Genomic DNA, 20,578 nt, shown 5'->3' with positions numbered 1-20,578 from the left:
TGGTACATTTAGCACAATTACCAAATGTGAAATGAACAATTCTTTGGCTCATTCAGATAATATTTAACAAAATGATGTTTGTTTCAGAAAAACAACATAAAACTGATGGTACACTCTTTGTGAAGAAAGCCTGGAGAAGAATTTCAGCCAGACCTCACAAAGTGTACAGTAGAGTAAAGTGTACATCAAAGTTTGTGGCTGCTTTTGGTGGGATCATGAATTCAAACTTGATCATGAACTTGCATTTTGCATGCAAACCTGCAGAAGTGTGCAAAGACAATGCTGAATGGAAAAGAAAAAGAATGCCAAAATAATGTAAAAGTGCTACACCAATAAGAGTTTTTTTTTTAGTACTATGTACATCCAAGCCAAGCACCTTTATTTTAAGGACTGTAAACTGAAAACTTAATGTCATTTGCTGTATAATCTAATGCTCTCTACGTGACACAGTATGTAAGTCTGTTGGTTGAATTTTACATGATTCAATTTGGTCAAATGTTTATAGACATAATGTTTATAAGAGTAATGTTACATCAACACAATTCTTTCAATTACTGAGTTCCTGAATGTGCTGAAAAGATAAGGATCTCAAACACACCAGCTGTCTTTTGAAAGAACACTACAAAGAAAGTGCCAGTGTTGGAACAGTCAGTTTAAAATAATAATAATAATAATAATAATAATAATAAACTTGGTTTGTTTCCTAACAATAGACTTAAAGGGGAATTCCACTGATTTAAAAAAAAGCTGTATAATTCAAGCATTACAATCAGATTAGTGTGATGGGAAATGGTTCAATGAATAGCCAGGGGTCTACTGTGCAACTGTAGCAGTCTTAATAATCAGTGATCCTACACATGTCTTTAGGCATTTTATATGTTATGTTAATAATAGTAAATAGTGGAAATAGTGATCAAAATAGTGGAAACTGTGATCAATTACAATTTCTATGGGAAAATGTTTTGTCTTACAACACCATGCATGTACCTCTGTTTCATAAATATATTGATAAAAAAATACATTTATGCCAAAATTATTGTACACCCATGTCTCAGGAATCATCAACATAGTCATAACAATTTTGTGTAACAGCTTTCCATGGTTTAGCTTTTTGAAAAATCAAACTCTTCAGATGTCTGGTTCCTATCACCACCACTGTGAACACCCACGGGGCAGCTCAGCTACCAAGCATGACCTCCACAGACTGCAGCGCATCATCAGGTCTACAGAGAGGATAATTAGGGTTGAGTTGCCTACATTGCTGGAACTGCATGCCACCAGAACCAGGAAGCGTGCAGAGAAGATCTCCACAGACCCCTCCCACCCCAGACACCACCTGTTCCAGCTCCTTCATTCAGGCCGGCGCTTCAGCCAGATGAGGATCAGGACATCCAGTCTAAAAAGGAGCTTCTTCCCACAAGCCATCACTCTCTTGAACAGTTAAAATATCACATAAAACAATTCCAGCTTCAAACTGCACTTCTACATATACTCGTATATAGTATCAAGTTCAACTCCATCCTCTGGAACTACCACTCAAACCAGTGTTTGTTCTAGCATCTTATTCACCTGCCATATTACCCGACTCTGACTGTCACCTCATTGATCCCTTTCTCTGCCACTATACACCCTTTAACTACTGCTGCACTCAGCACTTTAACTTTATACTCATACTTAGCACAATGTAAGGTTTACAGGTGCACTGTGTGTGTGTATGTGTGTGTGTGTGTGTGTGTGTGTGTGTGTGTGTGGGGCTGTCTGTCTGTCTGTGTGTGTGAGGTAGAAATGCAGGTTTTATTTTATTTTATTTTGTATTTATTTTATCTTATTCCCTATATGTGAATGTCGGTCTGATGCTGTGCACTGTGAGCTCCTGCAACCAAAACCAAATTCCTTGTATGCATAGCATACAATGCAATTTCCCCCTGGGATCAATAAAGGAATCTGAATCTCAATCTGAATCATACCTGGGCAATAAAGCTTGATTCTGATTCTGATGACTTTGTTTACAACTTAAGAAATTAATTGCACAGAATTTTTTTTTTCAAAATTGGTAGAACTCCCCTTAAATTCATGTTTAATTATGGCAGAAATAATTTTAAATAATTGTCTGAATAATGTTTTGGGGTTCTTTGCATTGTGCAAATCCAAACCATAGCACACACACACACACACAGATTGAGCCACACACTTTGGTGCGGATCATAAACAGTAAAAATCTACAAGCGTCCCTAGCAGAACACCTATTGTGTTCTTGTACAATCTCACTTCCTTTTCTTACGCTGTGGTATTCTCTCACCAAAATAGAGTAGCAGTAAGTGGGGTGGGGGGGGGGCAGTAGGGGAGGGTGGGAGGGTGGAAAGGAGGAGGGAGGAGGACATGCATGTGTGTATGAGTGTGTGTGTCTTGGGGGCAAAGGGGGAGGGTGTGTTGAGGGTGTTTGATATGAAACACTCACAGAGATGGTCCAGTATTTCTGTGTTTGCCACGCACTCCTGCCCTCATTCTCACAGTGGACTGCCACAAGGGGCCTGCTCTGCCTGAGTGTGTCACCAGCTTCCCATACACTCATCTGTAGAGCTCCAACACCCATCCTAACTGCCACAGCTGAGCTGGGACTGCAGGACCCCCAAAGCAGTGAGACAAGGACCCTCTTCATCATCTCCACCAGCTAGGACAGGAGACACTGAGCAACTCTCACACACACTCATCAGTCTGGTTGAGCGAGCAGCAGGACAGGTAATTCCTCTTCTTTTCTCAACTCTCTGGAAGTTCATGGTACACTCTTAAAAGTAAAGGTGCCACAAGGGTTCTTTGGAGATATGCCATAGAAGAAATGGTTTTGAGTCCCTCAAAACTTCAGCTGGATGGCTCTACAAAGTATAATTATGTAAATGGGATATGTGACTCTAAAGAACCTCCACAGTGTAAAAGTGGTGTACTAAAGTTTTTTCCTAGCACTGTGTACATCTAAGCTGAGAACCATTTAGGAACCTTTATTTTTAGCACTGTAAGTGCAGAAATTATAGGGGAATTCCAATTATTTTTTTAACATTTCTGCATAATTAAATAATTACAATATAAGTAAAGTCAGTCAGAGTGGTTTAACGTGATATTCTCCGTCCTAAAGAAACTCTTTCAGAGTCAGAACCGTTCACAGTGGTGTTGATAGGAACCAAATGTCTGAAGCATTTAATGCCCCTAAAAGCTCTTTCACAGAAAGCTATTATAAGAAATGGTAATGCCTGATACCTGGGAAACTATTTTTTTACAGTTTTGAGAAAAGGTTCACGCAGGACATTGCAAAACAGTCCCCAAAGAAAACTTCTTTTTTTCATATTTGCCAAAATGTAAAGCAATTTCAGCATAGATATCATGACCCCTGTTTACTATCAACACCACTGTAAAGACATCTGATTACATCATTCACATCAGACCACTCTGGGTGACTTTGATTCAATTTCACTTTTTAAAAATGGTGCCATTTGTTTTACAGTATTTCTAAGTCTGTTTCTAAGTCTGCTGAAGATTTTACGTGATTCAAATCCATTTCACATGAATCGAATCTGTTACATCAACACAACTCTTTCTAAAAGCCATAAATGTAAAGATAAAAAAAAATGTTATTATGAAACAACTGTTTGAAACAAATTTTAAACTAAACCTCTCTAATCAGGAATTGAATCTCTGAATACAGTTAAAAACTTTCAAACCACTATGGAAGTACAAACAGTCTTGATATACATTGCATTTCTTACTTTTAGGACTTACTGGTTATTAATTTGCTAGTCCTTTTTCACCTAATTTAAATCAACTACAAATGTTTTTGGTGAAATTTTATTCATATATGTGAACGTATTTGATGTTATATGTTACTTTCTGAGTCAATGGCAAGTAGTTTAGTTTCCTTGATGAGACACTATTCAATTAATGAATGTATTTGACATTACACATCACTCTCTCAGTTTTACAGTTTGCAATTTTTAAAGACAAGAGTACATAAACTAGTATGTAAACATACAAAAACAGGAGGTTTAAAACTGGCTCATAATGTAAAATTAAGCAGCATTGAACTGATCTACCTAACAAATTCAAGCCAGAAGTCAAGTGAAAATACCCATATCAGCATCAGCAGCGTCAAAGTTGTGCTGAAACAGCATGCATCTGCACATACAGTGGCTCTAAGAACAGTAAAGTGCAGTTTCAGTGTAACTCTGTGGAAGTTTAAATCCCTCACCCTTCCTCTTCTTCTGTCATCTTTGGTCATTACCAAGAAAATATGTGCACATTTCTGACCCCAAAACAATAGCTGCAGCTGAGCATTAGCCTCAGTAAGTCAGCGCAAGTCTCCCGTCTCAGCCCTCTGTTTTGTTCTTGGGGCAATCCATCAAGAGAAGAAGCATATGCTGTGGATTATTGAAGTTTGCTTTCTGTGTACAAGAAGCATAAACTACTTCCTATCACACTCCAGTGCTAATATTCACAGTCTGTCCACTTAGTTTATGCATCTTTAATCCATTCATTTTTTTCCATTGCCTCCAACGGCAACACCACAAAGGACTCAGACACGGCAGGTCATTCAAGAGGACGTAGAGACGAATTAGAAATCTCAGTATGTGTACAAGTGTCTGAGCACAAAATTAGCATCTTTTTTTTATAATTAAGGAAAAGCAATTCTCATATTAGCCCTATAAGATGAAGGCTTATAAGATAGCTGTCAAAAACATGTATATGTAACTATTTACAGGAGAAAGTGAGAACATTCTTAATTTTTAGGTACGTTAATGTGAAGAGATTTCACCAAAAGTCAGTTTGAAGCATTTATATTGGTCAGCATGAAATTGTCACACATATAAAGGGCACTTGCATTTAAATGATCTAGAAAAATTTTAAAAATATATTACAGTTATCGTTTAAAAGCTTTCAATTTTGCGAGTTATGCTGTGATACTAACTGTTTATAAGTTTAATGATGCAGCAAAAGTCATGCACGCCTATAACCAGTTAGTACTATAGTTTTATTATACCTATTATACCTATGAACCTCAACCTTTTAGTAGGGACCATAACATAACCGGACAGACCTAATGGCTAGAAATAAGTGCTATACCTAAACTACAGTATATCTTTTTAATATCCTAAACATAACTTCAAATGCTCTACATGCTCACTTGTTGGAGAGTCACTGCACCAGTAGTTTGGGTCGGTATGTAATCAGTGTTAGCAGAGTGAAAGGCTGGACCGCCTTGTAAGGTAATGCATTATTCTCTTAGCAATCAGACATGCAGGAATGGTTGGATGGATGGCAAACTAGTTAGCTGTGTGATAAGCAATTCAATGAAATGAGACCTTGTATTTCTCTTAGTTTTTTTTTTATCCCAGCATTCTCTGCTTTGACCCAGCTAAACCCAGCCCTTGATTCTTGACCCTGGCACTGAGCAAAGCCCCCAGACCAGCCTAAATCACCCAGGAATGCCTGACCTAAACAACTTATGCTTTAAATTATGAGTGTCATTATTACGTGCTGGTTCAAGTTCTAAACCATTCTTATGCAATGGTTGAAGCCCTAACTGAAAGTGATGCTGGTCTACTCTGTCCAGTAAAAGGGGTCTATTTATGGAAGACCAGTAAGCGCTATTCCCTCCAACAGCTGTGAAAGAAAATACAACTGACAATCTGATACATTAAGCTGTTTAAAACATCATTCATCCCTTTCTTTTGTGCAAAGCAGAGAAGGTTGATGGATTTGCTGAAATCAGAAAAATCAGAAAAAATGGAGATACATGATTTTTTTCTGGACACCAAAAATAATTAACCCATTAATTATAAGACTTTCTATTCAAGCGCTATGAATATGTTTTTATTGGAATTTGTCCTGGAAGTGAATCACGCAAAGACAGATATAGTAAGAAGTACATACATTGAGCAGAATACAATAACAACATCAATAATAATAATATTTATTATTATTAATAATATTATTAAAAGTAAAAATATAAATACTAAGTTCATCTAGATGTTAACCTTAATCCATTTCAAACATCAATATGATTGAGTGGTGCAGCCACAGTCCAATCTAAAGCAGCATAGAGGAGGAAATAATAATAATGCTATAATGAAACAAAGTGGAATACAGCAGGGAATAAATAAACAAACAAAGTGGGAGGGTCATGCTGAATTAACCCGAATCTAATTCAAACATTGTCATTCAAAGGAGGTGGGACCACAGTTCAAGGTGTGATGCTGGTTATGGCAGTCCTTGGTCTGTGGTTCAGGGGAACTGGCTTGTGTAAATGTTTACTCTGAGGTGGGGGGGTAGGGGCCATGTGCCGACACTACAGAGCCTCTTATGGTGTGGGCATCAGTGTGCCTGTGGCAGCATGATCGCTGTGAGAAAAACCAGCAATGCAATGGCTGCCAACACAGGCTAGCACCTTCACTGAGCATTGTTGGAACGTTTCAGAGAGGTTACAGCAACGTTTTGAGCTTGCTGAACTGAGGGAGGGTTATAAGGTGGTATGTTATTTGTACGTTTATTTTTGTTATTACTTCAAAGTTTGACAGTGATGTAGATTCATAGAGAACATAGCACACACTTCACTGAGATTCGTCTGAGTTAAGACAGACAGTTACTCATAAGTGTCAATAGATATGCTAGGGAAGCTGACCAATTTAACTTTGGGTTAGTGTGGTTGGGCCTCTGTGATATACTGAACAATAGCCTGAATCACCTAAATCAAACTTTATAGAGAAGCACGCACTGTCTGTCTGTCCTGCATATTCTATAAGACTTTAGCTGCAAATGTAATTTCTAACCAGCAATGTTGCTAGTTGACCTTATTCTGCAATTTGAGATTACTCAAAGCCAAGAGTCTGCAATGAAGTATGACCTCGTAAAATATTTTAGAGACCTTCTTTCTGCATTACTCATTCCACATACCAAACATTACTAACAACTTGTGGTCTCACTAATAAGTAGCGTATGTATGACATTACACATCTATTGATGTCTGTCACTGCTACATCCTTAAAAGGCTAAATACACTCTCACCATCATTTACCATCAAAGTCAACACAACTACGTCACTTACAGTTACACACACACACACACACACACACACACACACACACACAAACACACACACATACAGTAATGTGCAAAAGTCAGAGAAAGCCATTTCATTTATTTAATCCAGTCCAGCCATTAAGTACAAGTTATTTTTTTCAGGGTCAAAATGAAAAAAGAGAGAACTTGTATTTAAGTCTCAAAAACTATGCATAATATTGAAATTTTCAGTATAGCATGTGTCCACCCTTTTTCTTGATCATGTCAGGGTCTGGACACTGGGGGGACAGGTGATTGTTCTGAGAACACCAGCAGCTTCTTTGATAAGAAAAAGCCCAGTTCCAAAAAAGTTGGGACGCAGTGTAAAATGTAAATAAATGTAAATAGAAATAGAATGCAATGATGTAAAGGCAAATCATGTAGACCCATATTTTATTCACAGACCATAGAACACATATCAGATGTTGAAAGTTACACATTTTACCATTTCATGAATCCATTCCATTTAGAACTTGATGGCAGCAGTGCATCTCAAAAAAGTTGAGACAGGGGCAACAAAAGGCTGGAAAAGTAAGTGGTAATAATAAAAAACAGCTGGAGAAGTCATTTGCAACTAACTCGCATGACTGGGTATAAAAAGAACATTTTAGAGAGGCAGAGTCTCTCAGAAGTAAAGATGGGCATAGGTTCACCAATCTGTGAAAAACTGTGGAACAAGTTTTTGAAACCTACACTAAATTAGGTAGTAGTTTCACATTGATGTTATTTCATTTACTTCTGTCTCTCTCTGTGCTTTTCTCTATTTCTCTCTTGTTCCTCTGTCCTCACTGATTCCTGATACACAAGAGAGCGTAATTGACCTCACTCTCTCTCTCTCTCCCTCTCCCTATCAATCAGTGCAATACTAGCCAATGCAGGCCTAGCTGAAGTAGTAGAATGGGCAGTTAGTGTTCTCCCCCAAGCACATTCTGTTAATAACAGTTGAAGAGGATGCAGTGATGCTTCATGCGTCTCAGTGGAAACAATGGTAGCCTTTATCCTCCTAGCTTGGTAGTGTCATGTGCAACTGGAACTTAAAGAAGTCATGTTTAAAATAACAAAAAGGATATGTTATAACAAAACTTATGCAAACTTTCCATATCAGTTGGGGCCTAAGATGTCAGCAGTGTGTGTTGACCTCTCATTGTTCATGGCTTTCAGAAAACAGTAAAGTATGTTGTCCTTGCCTTTGAAACCTCATAAATGTCTTGTGATAAGGCTGGGCTGTCTGCTGGAGTGTCAGGTGCATTGTCTTGGCATTTCTTGGCAAAGTGAAATACAGTTAGCGCAAATGACCCTACATAACCTTCCTCTCTGTCTCTCTCTCTCTCTCCCTCTCTCTCAGTCACTCTCGCTCTCTCTCTCTGGGAAAAAGAGCTGGGTCTCCTCTCACACTGCTGCAACTCCCGTAAGAGCCATTTCCTTTAAAGTGCCCCGTCTGGAGGAAATCATATTGTTTGAGATTACTTCCTAAGAGAAGAAGAAAAGGAAGATGGAAAAAAGGAGACATAAAGAGAGAAAGAGAGAGGGAGAGGGAGACGGAGACTGAGACCGCTGAAGCAGTGAATCAGATGGTTATTTCCGTTCTCCTGCTGTTTTCTGTGTGTCTAATATTCCGTTCCCACCAAGCCCACACTAAACAATTTCTGTCAATGCACACACACACACACACACACACACACACACACACACACACACACACACACACATTTTGATAAAACAATGCTGATAAAATTACTTTGTACCCATAAACTAATGAAAAACTGCTCAGCCAGACTCTTTGTGACACTCTGCAATCTGAACAACTTGCAGTGTATTTAATTGCAAATAATGCAACACTGGAGATGAATTGACCGACTTGCGACTCATAAGTCCATGTAATATAGGGTAATGTTGCTGAAAAAGGCTACAATAAAGCAAATGGATGTGACTCACATGCACAGAGACCACATTATATGTGGTTTAAATGTCTCAAGAGAAAGAGAAAAACAGCTCTGTTAAACTAAACTATATTTTAGCTTTAGAAGATATCACTGGGCAAGAAAGAAAAGCTGATGATGGGTTAACAGTAATGTCATGTGGCCTCTGTTTACAGGTGTGTCAATACAGCTGGAGTAAAAGTGATGTAGAAAGAATTGGCAGCTAAGTTAAAGAAAAGACAAACTCCCAGATTTGTATTTAAGCTAAACCGTTTTCACTAGCTAGGTTTGCTTGTATTATAGACTGTACTCAGACATTGAAAGCACTAGAGGGATTTGTGAGTGGGTTTTAGCAGGGGCATACCCTGTTATAGTTTGTGTCAGATTTCATGGCAGTCCAGCACAAAAAAGCTTTACATGTTGTCACCAGACATGTCTTCCTGCCTGGCCCAACAAGACAACTCGAATCAAGGCGCTTGTAATTTCAGACAGATTAAAATACACAAGCAAAACTGATTACATTAGAACTGCTAGTGCAGAATTTACAACTGTATGTGTTTGACTTTGACAATCAGTTTTGCTACAGTTGGTATCAGGTTTTCAAATGGCTTCATGTTGTCTTTTACTATAGAAAAACTTCATGGACAGCACAAAGCCCTATGTGCAATAAATGACATGTTTAAAGGAGCATAGAAGTGAAACAACTTGAAACAGTTAGCTAGCATGTAGTTTGGATAGCTAGCACAACAGTTAATGTAGCTAAAGCTACAGATGACATTCCTTTAAAATGTATTTAAACTTCAGATGGATTAGATAGCTAGCAGAGTGGAACAATAGTATAAACTACCAGCCAATGCCAGATTGTTCTGACTATTTCCCTTAAACACTGCATAACTTCATGTAGCACTTGAGTTCTGTTTTTCAGACAGCTTTTAATAATGAAATTCTCCTTATTTGGAGCTGTGTTTATATATAGCTGTATATATAAACAAGTGGTTATTTGAGTTACCTTTGCCTTTCTATCATCTCGAACCAGTTTGCCCATTCTTCTGTGACCTCTCACATCAACAAGGCATTTTCATCCACACAACTGCTGCTCACTGGATATTTTGTCTTTTTCTGACCATTCTCTGTAAACCCTAGAGATGGTTGTGTGTGAAAATCCCAGTAGATCAGCAGTTTCTGAAATTTCTAAATGCATTGAGTTGTGGCCATATGATTGGCTGATTAGCCATTTGTGTTAACAGGCAATTGAACAATTGTACCTAATAAAGTGGCCAGTGAGAGTATATATATATCTTCTTCAAATATGTCATGTTGAAATTACCTGATCAGGTGCTAATGATTAGAACATAACTAGAGATCACCTCAGATAACTGGCATTGTTTGGTTTTTTTATTTGATTATGTGATATCATGACTAAGCCAAACGAGCTCTGTGAGACCTTCAGAAAGACTTAGGAAAAGGGTTTGAGTTTGTTTCCAACATTTTGGAAATTAATCACAGCGCTGTCCAGAAAATCATCAATATGTACAGAAGATTTAAAACCACTACCAACCTGTTCAGGTCAGACTACCTAATCTAACGTGACCCAGGAGTGACATATTCTAAATTAAGTAATCCAAAATTTCACCATAGGAAGCTCAAGTAACTCTTGCCACTGTGGATTTTGCTGTCTAGGCAAAGACAAAGACTCGAGGCAAAGATAGAGTTGTTTAGCCATGGTACAAGAAGCCATGTTTGGTGAAAACCAAAGACTGCAATTGATCAGAAGACTCTCATACCAATTGTAAAGCATGATGGTGGACATTTTATGTTTTGGTGCTGCCTTTCTGCCTCAGGGCCTAGCCAGTTTGCAATCATAGAATTGACTATGAATTCCATACCAGAGAGTGCTTGATGAGAATATGAGGGCATCTGCCAAAAGATAGAACAGGATAAAGATACCAAACATGCAAACAAATCCACCAAGGAATGGTTCAAAATGAAGAAATGAAGGGTTACAGAATGGCCTAGTCAAACCCCAGATCACAATCCCACTGAAATGCTGTGGGGAGTTTTGGAACACGTAATGCATGCAACGAGCCCCTCAAACTTCGCAAAGTTTAAATAATTCTACACAAAGAAATGATGGCAAAGTCAAATTTCCATTGTTTTTATTGTATTATGTAATATTTATCTATACATACTGTTTAGCTGATTAAATACTGATATGCCCTTTCATGCCAAAAGAATAAAATGTTTCATTTGGGTGTATTTACTTTTTCACATGACTGTATTTGTAAATGCATTGGCTTTCATGACATCACAAAACCAATGGCAGTTTAATTTTCATACAGTATATGGACAGTACGGACTAAGAAGTGAATGATTTGTTTTGAGTTTTAACAGTGTTTATATGCCCCATGTTACATGCCAGCAAACTTCCTACATATCAGTAACATCTTTTAGCTGACTGGTACCATTCTTCAGGGCCAGCTCCTTCCAGCCTAAACGGGCACTTTCAGCATCTGAAACATATCAGACAGCGTTGTTTGTACATCTTTCTGTTTAGAAATGTTCTAATATTTATTTTGTATGAGGACCCTTTATAGTGCCTAAAACAGAGCTCACATGTATTGTGTATGTGTGTGAACACATTTGTAAGAGAATACACATGAGTTACTTAATGCTGTGCTCTCATTCAACTATGAGTACCACAGATAAGCAGCTCATATTTGGGATTAAGAGTGAGAGGGCTTTTTTAAAGCCTCTGTGGAATGCAAGGAATCTGGAGAGAATTATTTCAGGTATATTCCATCACAGCTGAAATGATGTCTGAGAGGGTGCAGGGCATTTTTGGAAATAACGGAGAACTCACTGATGTTATTTCTGGAAAACAGAATAGCACTGGACAGTGTTAATGTCTAAATAACCATATGTCTTCAACTTGACACCTAACATAACTTTGGCAGACGTTAAAGGGATATTCCACTGTTTTTCAGCTGCAGCTATATCTGCCACATCTGTAGGGTGCAGTTAATTAACCCAAAAATGGGCACAACTTTTATGCATTTCCCTGTCCTTATTAAAGCAACAGAAACATCTCTGACTCAACTGATAACACACTTTTAAGAAAAGGTAATAAGTGCTTGCTGAATTCCAGTAGTAAACATTTATGAAAGACAAAGATTAACAGCAAGCAAATGATTTTATTTGAGACCATGCTTTAAAGTTTAAAATGGCTGAGAGAAATCAGTAGTTTTCTGATTGGATGAGTAATGGAGGCTGCTTCTTCAGACTTCAAAACTAGAGCTAACTGGTTAAACACTGGATGTTGACGAGGAGGCATCGTCTTACACAAGGTTATTTGAGAGAAGTTAGTTTGTTGAGAAATATATTTTCACTGTTTGTGGACACAGGTAACATCAGCTAGAGTATTTAGTCTAGCCTAGCTAGTAATAAAGCTAGGCTATCTCTGACTTCTCCATTACATCCATGACATAAATATCTATGATATTTAAAACTTCACTTCACGTACAAACAGAAGGCTGTGTCAATTCATAAGCATCAAAATTTTCTATGGGGGGAAAACATTGAGTACAGTCATATGCCAAGAAAATAAAATTATTATCTGCAATGCGGTGCACTATGTAAACAGTGAGCTCACATTTTCCAAATACCATCCAGTTTCTCAGGCCATTCCAGATAGTTTATTTTATGAGTTGGTTCAAGTGACACAAATATTTCCCTTAAACCAAAGAATACAGACATATGTTCACTTGTTGTTTTTATTGCTGTGGTGAGCAGCTCAATATAGATCCTGTCCATGCCTATGCTATCTCAACTGAATCTAACTCTCACACATACACAAACTGAAAAAGGAAAATACAAAGGCAAGCACACATGTCACGTGGTAAAGGGGACAGCTGCATTGTTGTCTAAAGTGTTCATGCTCTCAGGGACTGGATGGGTCAGATAGACGGGCAGTTCCCAGGCCCCTGGCATCACCCTGCTGTACCCTTCTCATGTCCTACCAAGGCCACAGCAACCAACCCCCAATGACCCTGGAACGAGGCAAAGCCATGGCAGAATTAGAAACACTCATCAAGTGTATTTACTGTGTTCCATTCGCTCTCTCATAGACACATACTTATCCTACATGCAGAATGTAAGAGCATGATCTCACAGGGTCCGACAGGTGTGGCTGAGTGAAGTTTAGTCAAAGTTATATATAAAGCATATTTAAAACATGTGTCGACCAGCATGCAGTACAAAAGATTAAAATGTAAAGACAACAGTGGAAATAAGCTGTTTCAGTATTCAGCATTCAGTTAAAAAAAATGTAAAAACTACTATACAGTTCACAACAACAATTACATAAAACATGAGTGAAATTAAAGAAGAACTTTTTGAGAATTAGAAAGAGCGTTATAGGTCTGCTTTTGTTCCACTCACAAACAACAGGGCAAAGCAGATGTAAGCCCATGATTGTACTTGCATACAGGACAGGAAGACAAACAACCACACAGGCACGCAAGTGGAGTATTAGTGCCACCTGCAGAATGATTTAAATATAAAAAGTGAGAATGAATGTATGATGCGCTGTTTCAAACAGTCCCCTTCATGACACAACCAATTCCCTGACTTCATACTGCATATGCTCATGAACAAAATGCAGGCTAACAAACTTCACAGAGTATCATTTAGAAAACACAACAGACCCCAAGTGTGATTAGCCCACCCCGCTCATTTGCTCTTAAAAACAAGGTTGCCTATTGGAACCAATAAGGTTTATTGAAATAATGGTTTGATTATTACCAACCTCTCCTTTTTTTAGATTTCAGAATCCGCACAGTGCTAAATAAGTAGTATTCACTGTTTTCAGAAGAAAACCTTGTATCTCCAAAGTGGTAACTTTAAAGGAAAAGGAAAAAGCATGCTTTGCTTTTAATGTAGGCTAATTGAACCAAACCTTTTTTGACCTGTTTCTATTATGCCATTCATCATGAAATGTACATACAATGCAAAGGGGAACAGGCATTTTCAAATTATGTCAAAAACTCAAAAACAGCAAAAATGGACATACAAGGTTTTCTTCCGACAACAGCGCAATTATCATTGATTCCACAAGTTACCATATTAACTATGTTACACAGTTAATACAACATACTCACATACAATGACGTGAAGGAAGAGAGAACTAAAGCTAGAAGAATAGGATTGGATTGGAATAGGATTGGAATAGGTCTATAAAATTATTTGATCTCATTACGTTTAATTAATATTTTACAAAGCTGTAAATGAGGTGTGAACCATGTGAAAGTTCCTTTAAAAGAGAATCATTTTCCTTCTCACTCTCTCTCATACAGGCAGTCACTAACTTGAAGGTATACAAGTGAGTATTAGTAATGGGTGACTGGAGTCTTCTGGGGAACTTCTTGGAGGAGGTACAGGAGCACTCCACCTCAGTGGGGAAGGTGTGGCTTACCGTGCTCTTCATCTTCCGCATCTTGGTGCTAGGCACAGCTGCCGAGTCGTCGTGGGGTGATGAACAGTCAGATTTTACATGCGACACACTGCAACCCGGTTGCACCAATGTCTGCTACGACAAAGCCTTTCCCATTGCACACATTCGCTACTGGGTCCTGCAGATCGTCTTTGTCTCCACACCCTCACTCATCTACATGGGCCATGCCATGCACACGGTGCGTATGGAGGAGAAACGGCGCCAGAAGGAGCAGGAGGAGCGTGAAGCAGAAGACCACAGAGGAGAAGCAGGAGGTAATTTGTGATATTTCATTTTTATAAAAAAACACATTCAACAAAGTGAAGAATGGTTGGAAAAACATCTAGGGATGCACCATGATGTCAATACTGGCATATTGGTAACTTTACAGAAAAGGTTTAATGCAAGTCAATGTAAAAATATTTTATTTAAAGTATTTTTAGACCTTTTCTTTCAGTCCGTTCTTTATGATTTCTTAAGACAATGTAAAAGTTTGCTGGTATTTTCAAATTATCCTTCAACAAGCACTCGAATGGAGTGAAGCCGCAATTACTTGTTAAACTTCTGGCATATACAACCTTTCAATATGCACCCTGAACACAGCATATTTGAAGTGGCATACTGTGGACTGTATACAGCATACTGCACTATCACACCCACATGCTACTCTTTATCATGTCAAACAGTATCCAGTATACAACACAGCCATGAGCTATATACTACAAGGAAGAAGGAAGGGGCTTGATTATCCTGTCAACATCAAGGCACTGAGCCAATCAGACAATTTCAAGACTCACCCTATTTTCCTCAGCCCTCCAATCACAGGCACATCTCTTAACTAAAATACAAAAATGCACACTGAAAAGTGACAATTAGAGGACTTGCTAAGCAGTGATTAGAGGACTGAAAAAAATGGGGTTGATATTAAGATGGTCTCATTGGCTTGGAGCCTGGTGTTGACAGACTAGTCACACTTCTGCCCTGTAGTACAGTTCATGGCTCATGTCGTATGTTGAATACTGTTCAGTACTACTGATGAAGAGTAGCTTGCAGTACGCAATACTATTGCAGTATGCAGTGTACATTACACAGTGTGCTGTTTCAAAAACAGCCAATATCTTGGAGCAACCTGTCCAATTTAAATCTCAGATATCAGGTCTGGTTTGCTCTTTGTTATTGGAGTGTGTGGTATCACCATGCCTAGATCAAAAGAACTCTCTTAAGCCTTCAGAGAGAAGTTTGTAGAGTCATCATTCCACTGTTCAGAGGATCATCTGGAGATGCTGACCACTGCCAACCATGGCTGTCTTGGCAATTTAAACCAAAAGCAGACTAATAGCACTCTCTAAGAATCCTAAACTTTCATCACAGGATTTGCAGGTAGCTCTTGCCATTGTTGATGTGCATCTACCATTAGAAAAGAACTGCATAAATTTGATCCACATGGGAGGTGCTTCAAAGTCAAATATCCAGTTTTTTTTTATTACAAAAACGCATTCATATTGGGTGACTGAGCACCAATTACTGATATGTTTACATATGTCAAAAAAAATTCTTGAGGTATACTTACTTGTTCACATGACTGTATATGAAAAGTCAGACAACTACAGTCGACATTGAGTCAGATCAAGTCAAATCAAATCAAATTTATTTGATGTTGTCACAAAGCAGCTTCACAGAATTCCAGAAAAGACAAAGTTTTAACAAGAATGTAAAAAATGTAAAACCCCTCCGGCGGGCAAGCCAGGGGCAACAGTGGCTAGGAAAAACTTCCTCAGAACTGAGGAAGAAACCTTGGGAGGAACCAGGCTCACCAGGGGTGACCCATCCTCCTCTACCTACAAGTGATTATACTACTAATATTAATAGCAGTAATATTAGTAATAGTAATAGCTAGGAGTCTATAAGAACTTCAATGTAGCTTTCCGGGCAGCTAGTCCAAGGCAGGTGGCAGTAGCTGGGGCATGGGCAGCTGGTCTGAAGTGGGTAGCAGGCGGGCCCGACAGTCAGTCGTCCTTCAGTGACTGGCCGGTCATGTAGGTGGTCGTATACTCAGAAAAAAGGCAGGGAGATGGAATTAGTTTTATTCTGTCTGTTTGGACGTAAAACAGGGAATGTGAACATTTCCAGAGTGTGCCTAATGACTCCGGCACATCTGACTATGACAGCTTAACTAAAAGGAGAGAACCAGAAGGACACACAAACACGAGAGCACTCTGAAACAGCTTTTTTTTAACTATACAGTTTTAATTTGACAGTGTGTAATAACTGGCTGTTGCTTGCAGACTCTCCATAAATGGTCTTAATATGAGGTAACGCTAACATACCATCATATTGTCCACCCTTAGGAGGAGGCGAGAAGGAGTACATGGAACAGAAGGAGAAAGGGTCAGAGATGCCAGGCAAGATCCGCTTGAAGGGGGCACTGCTGCAGACATATGTGCTAAGTATCCTGATTCGTTTGGTTATGGAAGTGACTTTCATTGTGATCCAGTACATGATGTATGGCATCTTCCTGGAAGCCCTGTACCCCTGCGATACCTCACCCTGCCCCAACCGTGTGAACTGCTACATGTCTCGGCCCACAGAGAAGAACGTCTTCATTGTGTTTATGCTGGTAGTGGCAGTTGTGTCCCTGTTCCTCAGCGTCCTGGAGCTGTACCACTTGGGCTGGAGGCAATGCAAGCGTTGCTTTAGAAAGTACGCCGAGAGTCATGCGGCCAGGAGCAGTGGTGATGCCAATGACAAAAGCAGCAAGGCTGTTTCTACAGCAACAAAAGTCATGGCAACCATCAGTATGGACCTTCCAGACACCCCCCAGTCACGTCCTTCCCAAACGTGCACCCCACCTCCAGATTTCAACCAGTGCCTTGCTGCTTCAGGACATGGGCCAACATCACCTCCACATCTTCATCACCATCATCATCTACATCCAATCCATTCCAGCTACCAGCCCTTCACCAACCACTTGGCCCACCAGCAGAACTCTGCCAACCTGGCAACCGAGCGCCATCACCATAGCCATGACAACCTGGAGGCAGGGGAGGACTTTCTGCGGATGAGCTACGGGCAACCATCGGCCACAGTGTCCTGCAGTCATGTCCCAGCTGAGGTGTCACCTAGCGCTCCCTCTACGCCCACGTCCAATGGCAGCTTCATTAGAGACAAGCGCCGCCTCAGTAAGACCAGCGGCTCGAGCAGCAATAGAGTCCGGCCAGACGACCTGGCTGTGTAGGCCAGAGAGGAGATTCTAGCTTCTGGAGTCATGCACAGATTTGCATGTGTGTATGGTTGTATATGCAAGTCTTTGTTGGTACTAGCAGTGGATTGAGATTTTGATAGCCATCTTCTCAGGTTGCATAGACAATGTCTCACACATCAGTGGGGACTAGAGAATGATGAAGAAAGAGAAAGAATCTGTATCAGAGCACCTTATTTGGTTTCATTGAAACTGTTGTATAGTGTTGAGGGTGGGGCTTTGACAGGGTAGATCTAGAGATTGTACATAGCATATAAAGTACTGAAGCATATATGTACAGACGATGGTGGGATGGCTGGTTAAGTGGATGGATGGTTGTGCGGATGGATCTGAGAGATCAAAATATGAAAACCAAACCCAACAATTTATAGTGATTTGTGAAAGATATCAAGGAAATAATATTGAGATTAAAAATTAGGGCTGGCCCAAACAGCATTTTACAGGTTTAACATTTACATTTCATAGTTATCCATAATTTTAAATATGCTTTTTAATCAAAATATCCCAAAATATTAAATACAGTTTTACATGTTTTTATGACTGACGTCTCAAAGACAGCAAGAGACAGATGTGCTGTAATGTTACGTCAGACAAGGAGATACATGAGTCTGAATGGATTTTTGTCTATTTACATTTACATTTATGGCATTTGGCTGACACTCTTATCCAGAGTGACTTACAATTTGATCATTTTTACATAGGTAGGCCAAGGCAGTGTTAGGAGTCTTGCCCAAGGACTGTTATTGGTATAGTGTAGGGTGTTTGCCCAGGTAGGAACTGAACCCCAGTCTACAATGTAGAAGGCAGAGGTGTTACCCACTACACTATCCCAACCACTATTTACTTCCTAGATAGCAGCAGTGATATGGAAGATGCATTTAAACTCTTTGTTTTGCAAGGTGTTTTAGTTTCAGTTTAGGAACTAGAAAATTAAGTTCACATTCCATCGTGAGTGAAATAACTTCAAAAGGCAAATATAAACCTCACTAAAGATTGACAACTCAGTTTTTGTACTAAATTTGAGCAGATTTACAGCCATCCATTAGCTAGCCTGCTATCTTGTTTGTAAACAAGTCACAGAGGACATGTTCAGTTTCTTCAGCTGAATAGCATTAAGCAGTAAAAAACACAGCCAAACATTTTTACATATTTCCCCAATGTATCTTGCTGCAGTCTTTCAAAGAAAAGAAGGGTCTTGGGAAATTGTAGAAGCGATTGTGGCTGGTGTTCATCCTTTAGCTAACATTAGCCTACTTGTGTATAAAATTACTTTTTAGGCCTAACATCAGCTTGATCATTAAGTAATTTCTCCTGGTTTTATGATAAAATATTTTGTTTAAAACAGTGATAAATAAGCCTTTAACCTTTAAAACTGTCAGGAGGACAAGACCATTTGCACAAGGAAACAAATGTCAACATAACGAACAAATACTCAAGTATTCAAATTATTCAGGCCAGCCCTAGTATGGATGAGATCAAATATTTGAAATTACTAGAGACAAAAGTTTCTTAGTACACTGTATAAACAAACTAAAGCCTTGAAAAAAGGACTGGTGCACATCGCATCTTTATTTCCTGTGAAAAGTGAATAGCAAGGACATCATTAACCTGCTGCTTACTTAAATTATGCACATAATTTAAACAATTAGTTTCTAATTATCAGCAAAACCACAAACTATAAACACATCAAGCCAAGCAGGGTCTGGCATACTGTATGTAAGCCAGACTATGTGAGAACATATCAACCAAAGAGCTCCAACCCCATACGCCAGTGTGACACTTCAATGGACACTGTGAAAAAGCACCTCGAATCCTTGCATATGAGTAATTATTCAGGGTCATGGATGCGAATGCTACTGTGAATGCCAAAGAGACACAATCTTAAAGTGGGAACATATTTATAGAGATGACATTTGACTAGCTCCGATGAACAGTACGTTTCCTGTGGAGACAAATAATTGCAGACATCCTGCTGAGAGTTTGCTTGGCGCTTGGCAGTTGTAACAGTGACTGTTCAACAAGAGAAAGGACAGGCACAGAACGTTCAAAATGAAGCCAAACAAAGGAAGAATGACAGCTTTTCATTTTCTTCATCTGTGCTAGAAGAATGTCCATGATTTACCAAACACCTCACAGACTTAATATCTAAATATGTCACACTTTGAGGACACTCATAAAATAAAACATTGTATGAATTTAAATCAGCACTACATAACAATGGGAATTTGGCCTCTATGGTGGAATTATGCTGTGCTGTGAAAAAGTCTTTGCCCTTCACCTGATTTCTTCTATTTTTGCGTGTTTCAGATCATCCAACTAATTATAATATAAGATAAAGACATCATGAGTAAACACAAAAAAAAAGCTTTTAAATCTTCTTCTTCTTCTTTCGGCTGCTCCCTTTATGGGTCGCCCCAGCGGATCATCTGCCTTCATCTTGCCCTATCCATTGCCTCCTCTACTTTCACGCCAACCATCTCCATGTCCACCTTCACTACATCCATAAACCTTCTCTGTGGTCTACCTCTTCTCCTTCTACCCGGCAGCTCCATCTCCAACATTCTTTGCACAATATATCCACTATTCCTCCTCAACACATGTCCAAACCATCTCAACCTGGCCTCTCTGGCTTTATCTCCAAACTGCTCCATCTGCACTGTCCCTCTGATCTGCTCATTTCTAATCTTGTCCAGCCTTGTCACTCCCAACGAAAATCTCAGCATCTTCATCTCCGCCACCTCCAGCTCAGCCTCCTGTCTTTTAGACAGAGCCACAGTCTCCAAACCATAAAATGCAGCTTTTAAATGA

The 20,578-nt window shown here is 39.2% G+C and overlaps 1 protein-coding gene across 1 annotated transcript; it reads left to right on the top strand.

The window, feature by feature from the left end:
* Positions 1 to 2,492: 2,492 nt before the first annotated feature.
* gja5a (gap junction protein, alpha 5a) lies at positions 2,493 to 20,096 on the top strand. Its single transcript, XM_017706569.2, has 3 exons — positions 2,493 to 2,739; positions 14,375 to 14,786; positions 16,860 to 20,096. The coding sequence occupies exons 2-3, from the start codon at positions 14,414 to 14,416 to the stop codon at positions 17,744 to 17,746; spliced, it is 1,260 nt and encodes a 419-aa protein (XP_017562058.1). The 5' UTR covers positions 2,493 to 2,739; positions 14,375 to 14,413; the 3' UTR covers positions 17,747 to 20,096.
* The last annotated feature ends 482 nt before the right edge of the window (positions 20,097 to 20,578 follow it).

The sequence above is a fragment of the Pygocentrus nattereri genome, chromosome 6 (assembly GCF_015220715.1).
Source record: "Pygocentrus nattereri isolate fPygNat1 chromosome 6, fPygNat1.pri, whole genome shotgun sequence".
NCBI classification, from domain to species: domain Eukaryota; kingdom Metazoa; phylum Chordata; class Actinopteri; order Characiformes; family Serrasalmidae; genus Pygocentrus; species Pygocentrus nattereri.
This window is presented reverse-complemented; position numbering and strand designations above follow the sequence as displayed.

Bases quoted from the DNA above. Each gene is read 5' to 3' on its own strand.
- gja5a (XM_017706569.2), top strand. From the start codon at position 14,414: ATGGGTGACTGGAGTCTTCTGGGGAACTTCTTGGAGGAGGTACAGGAG. The intron at 14,787-16,859 runs GTAATTTGTGAT...GTCCACCCTTAG, and splicing joins CCACAGAGGAGAAGCAGGAG to GAGGAGGCGAGAAGGAGTAC.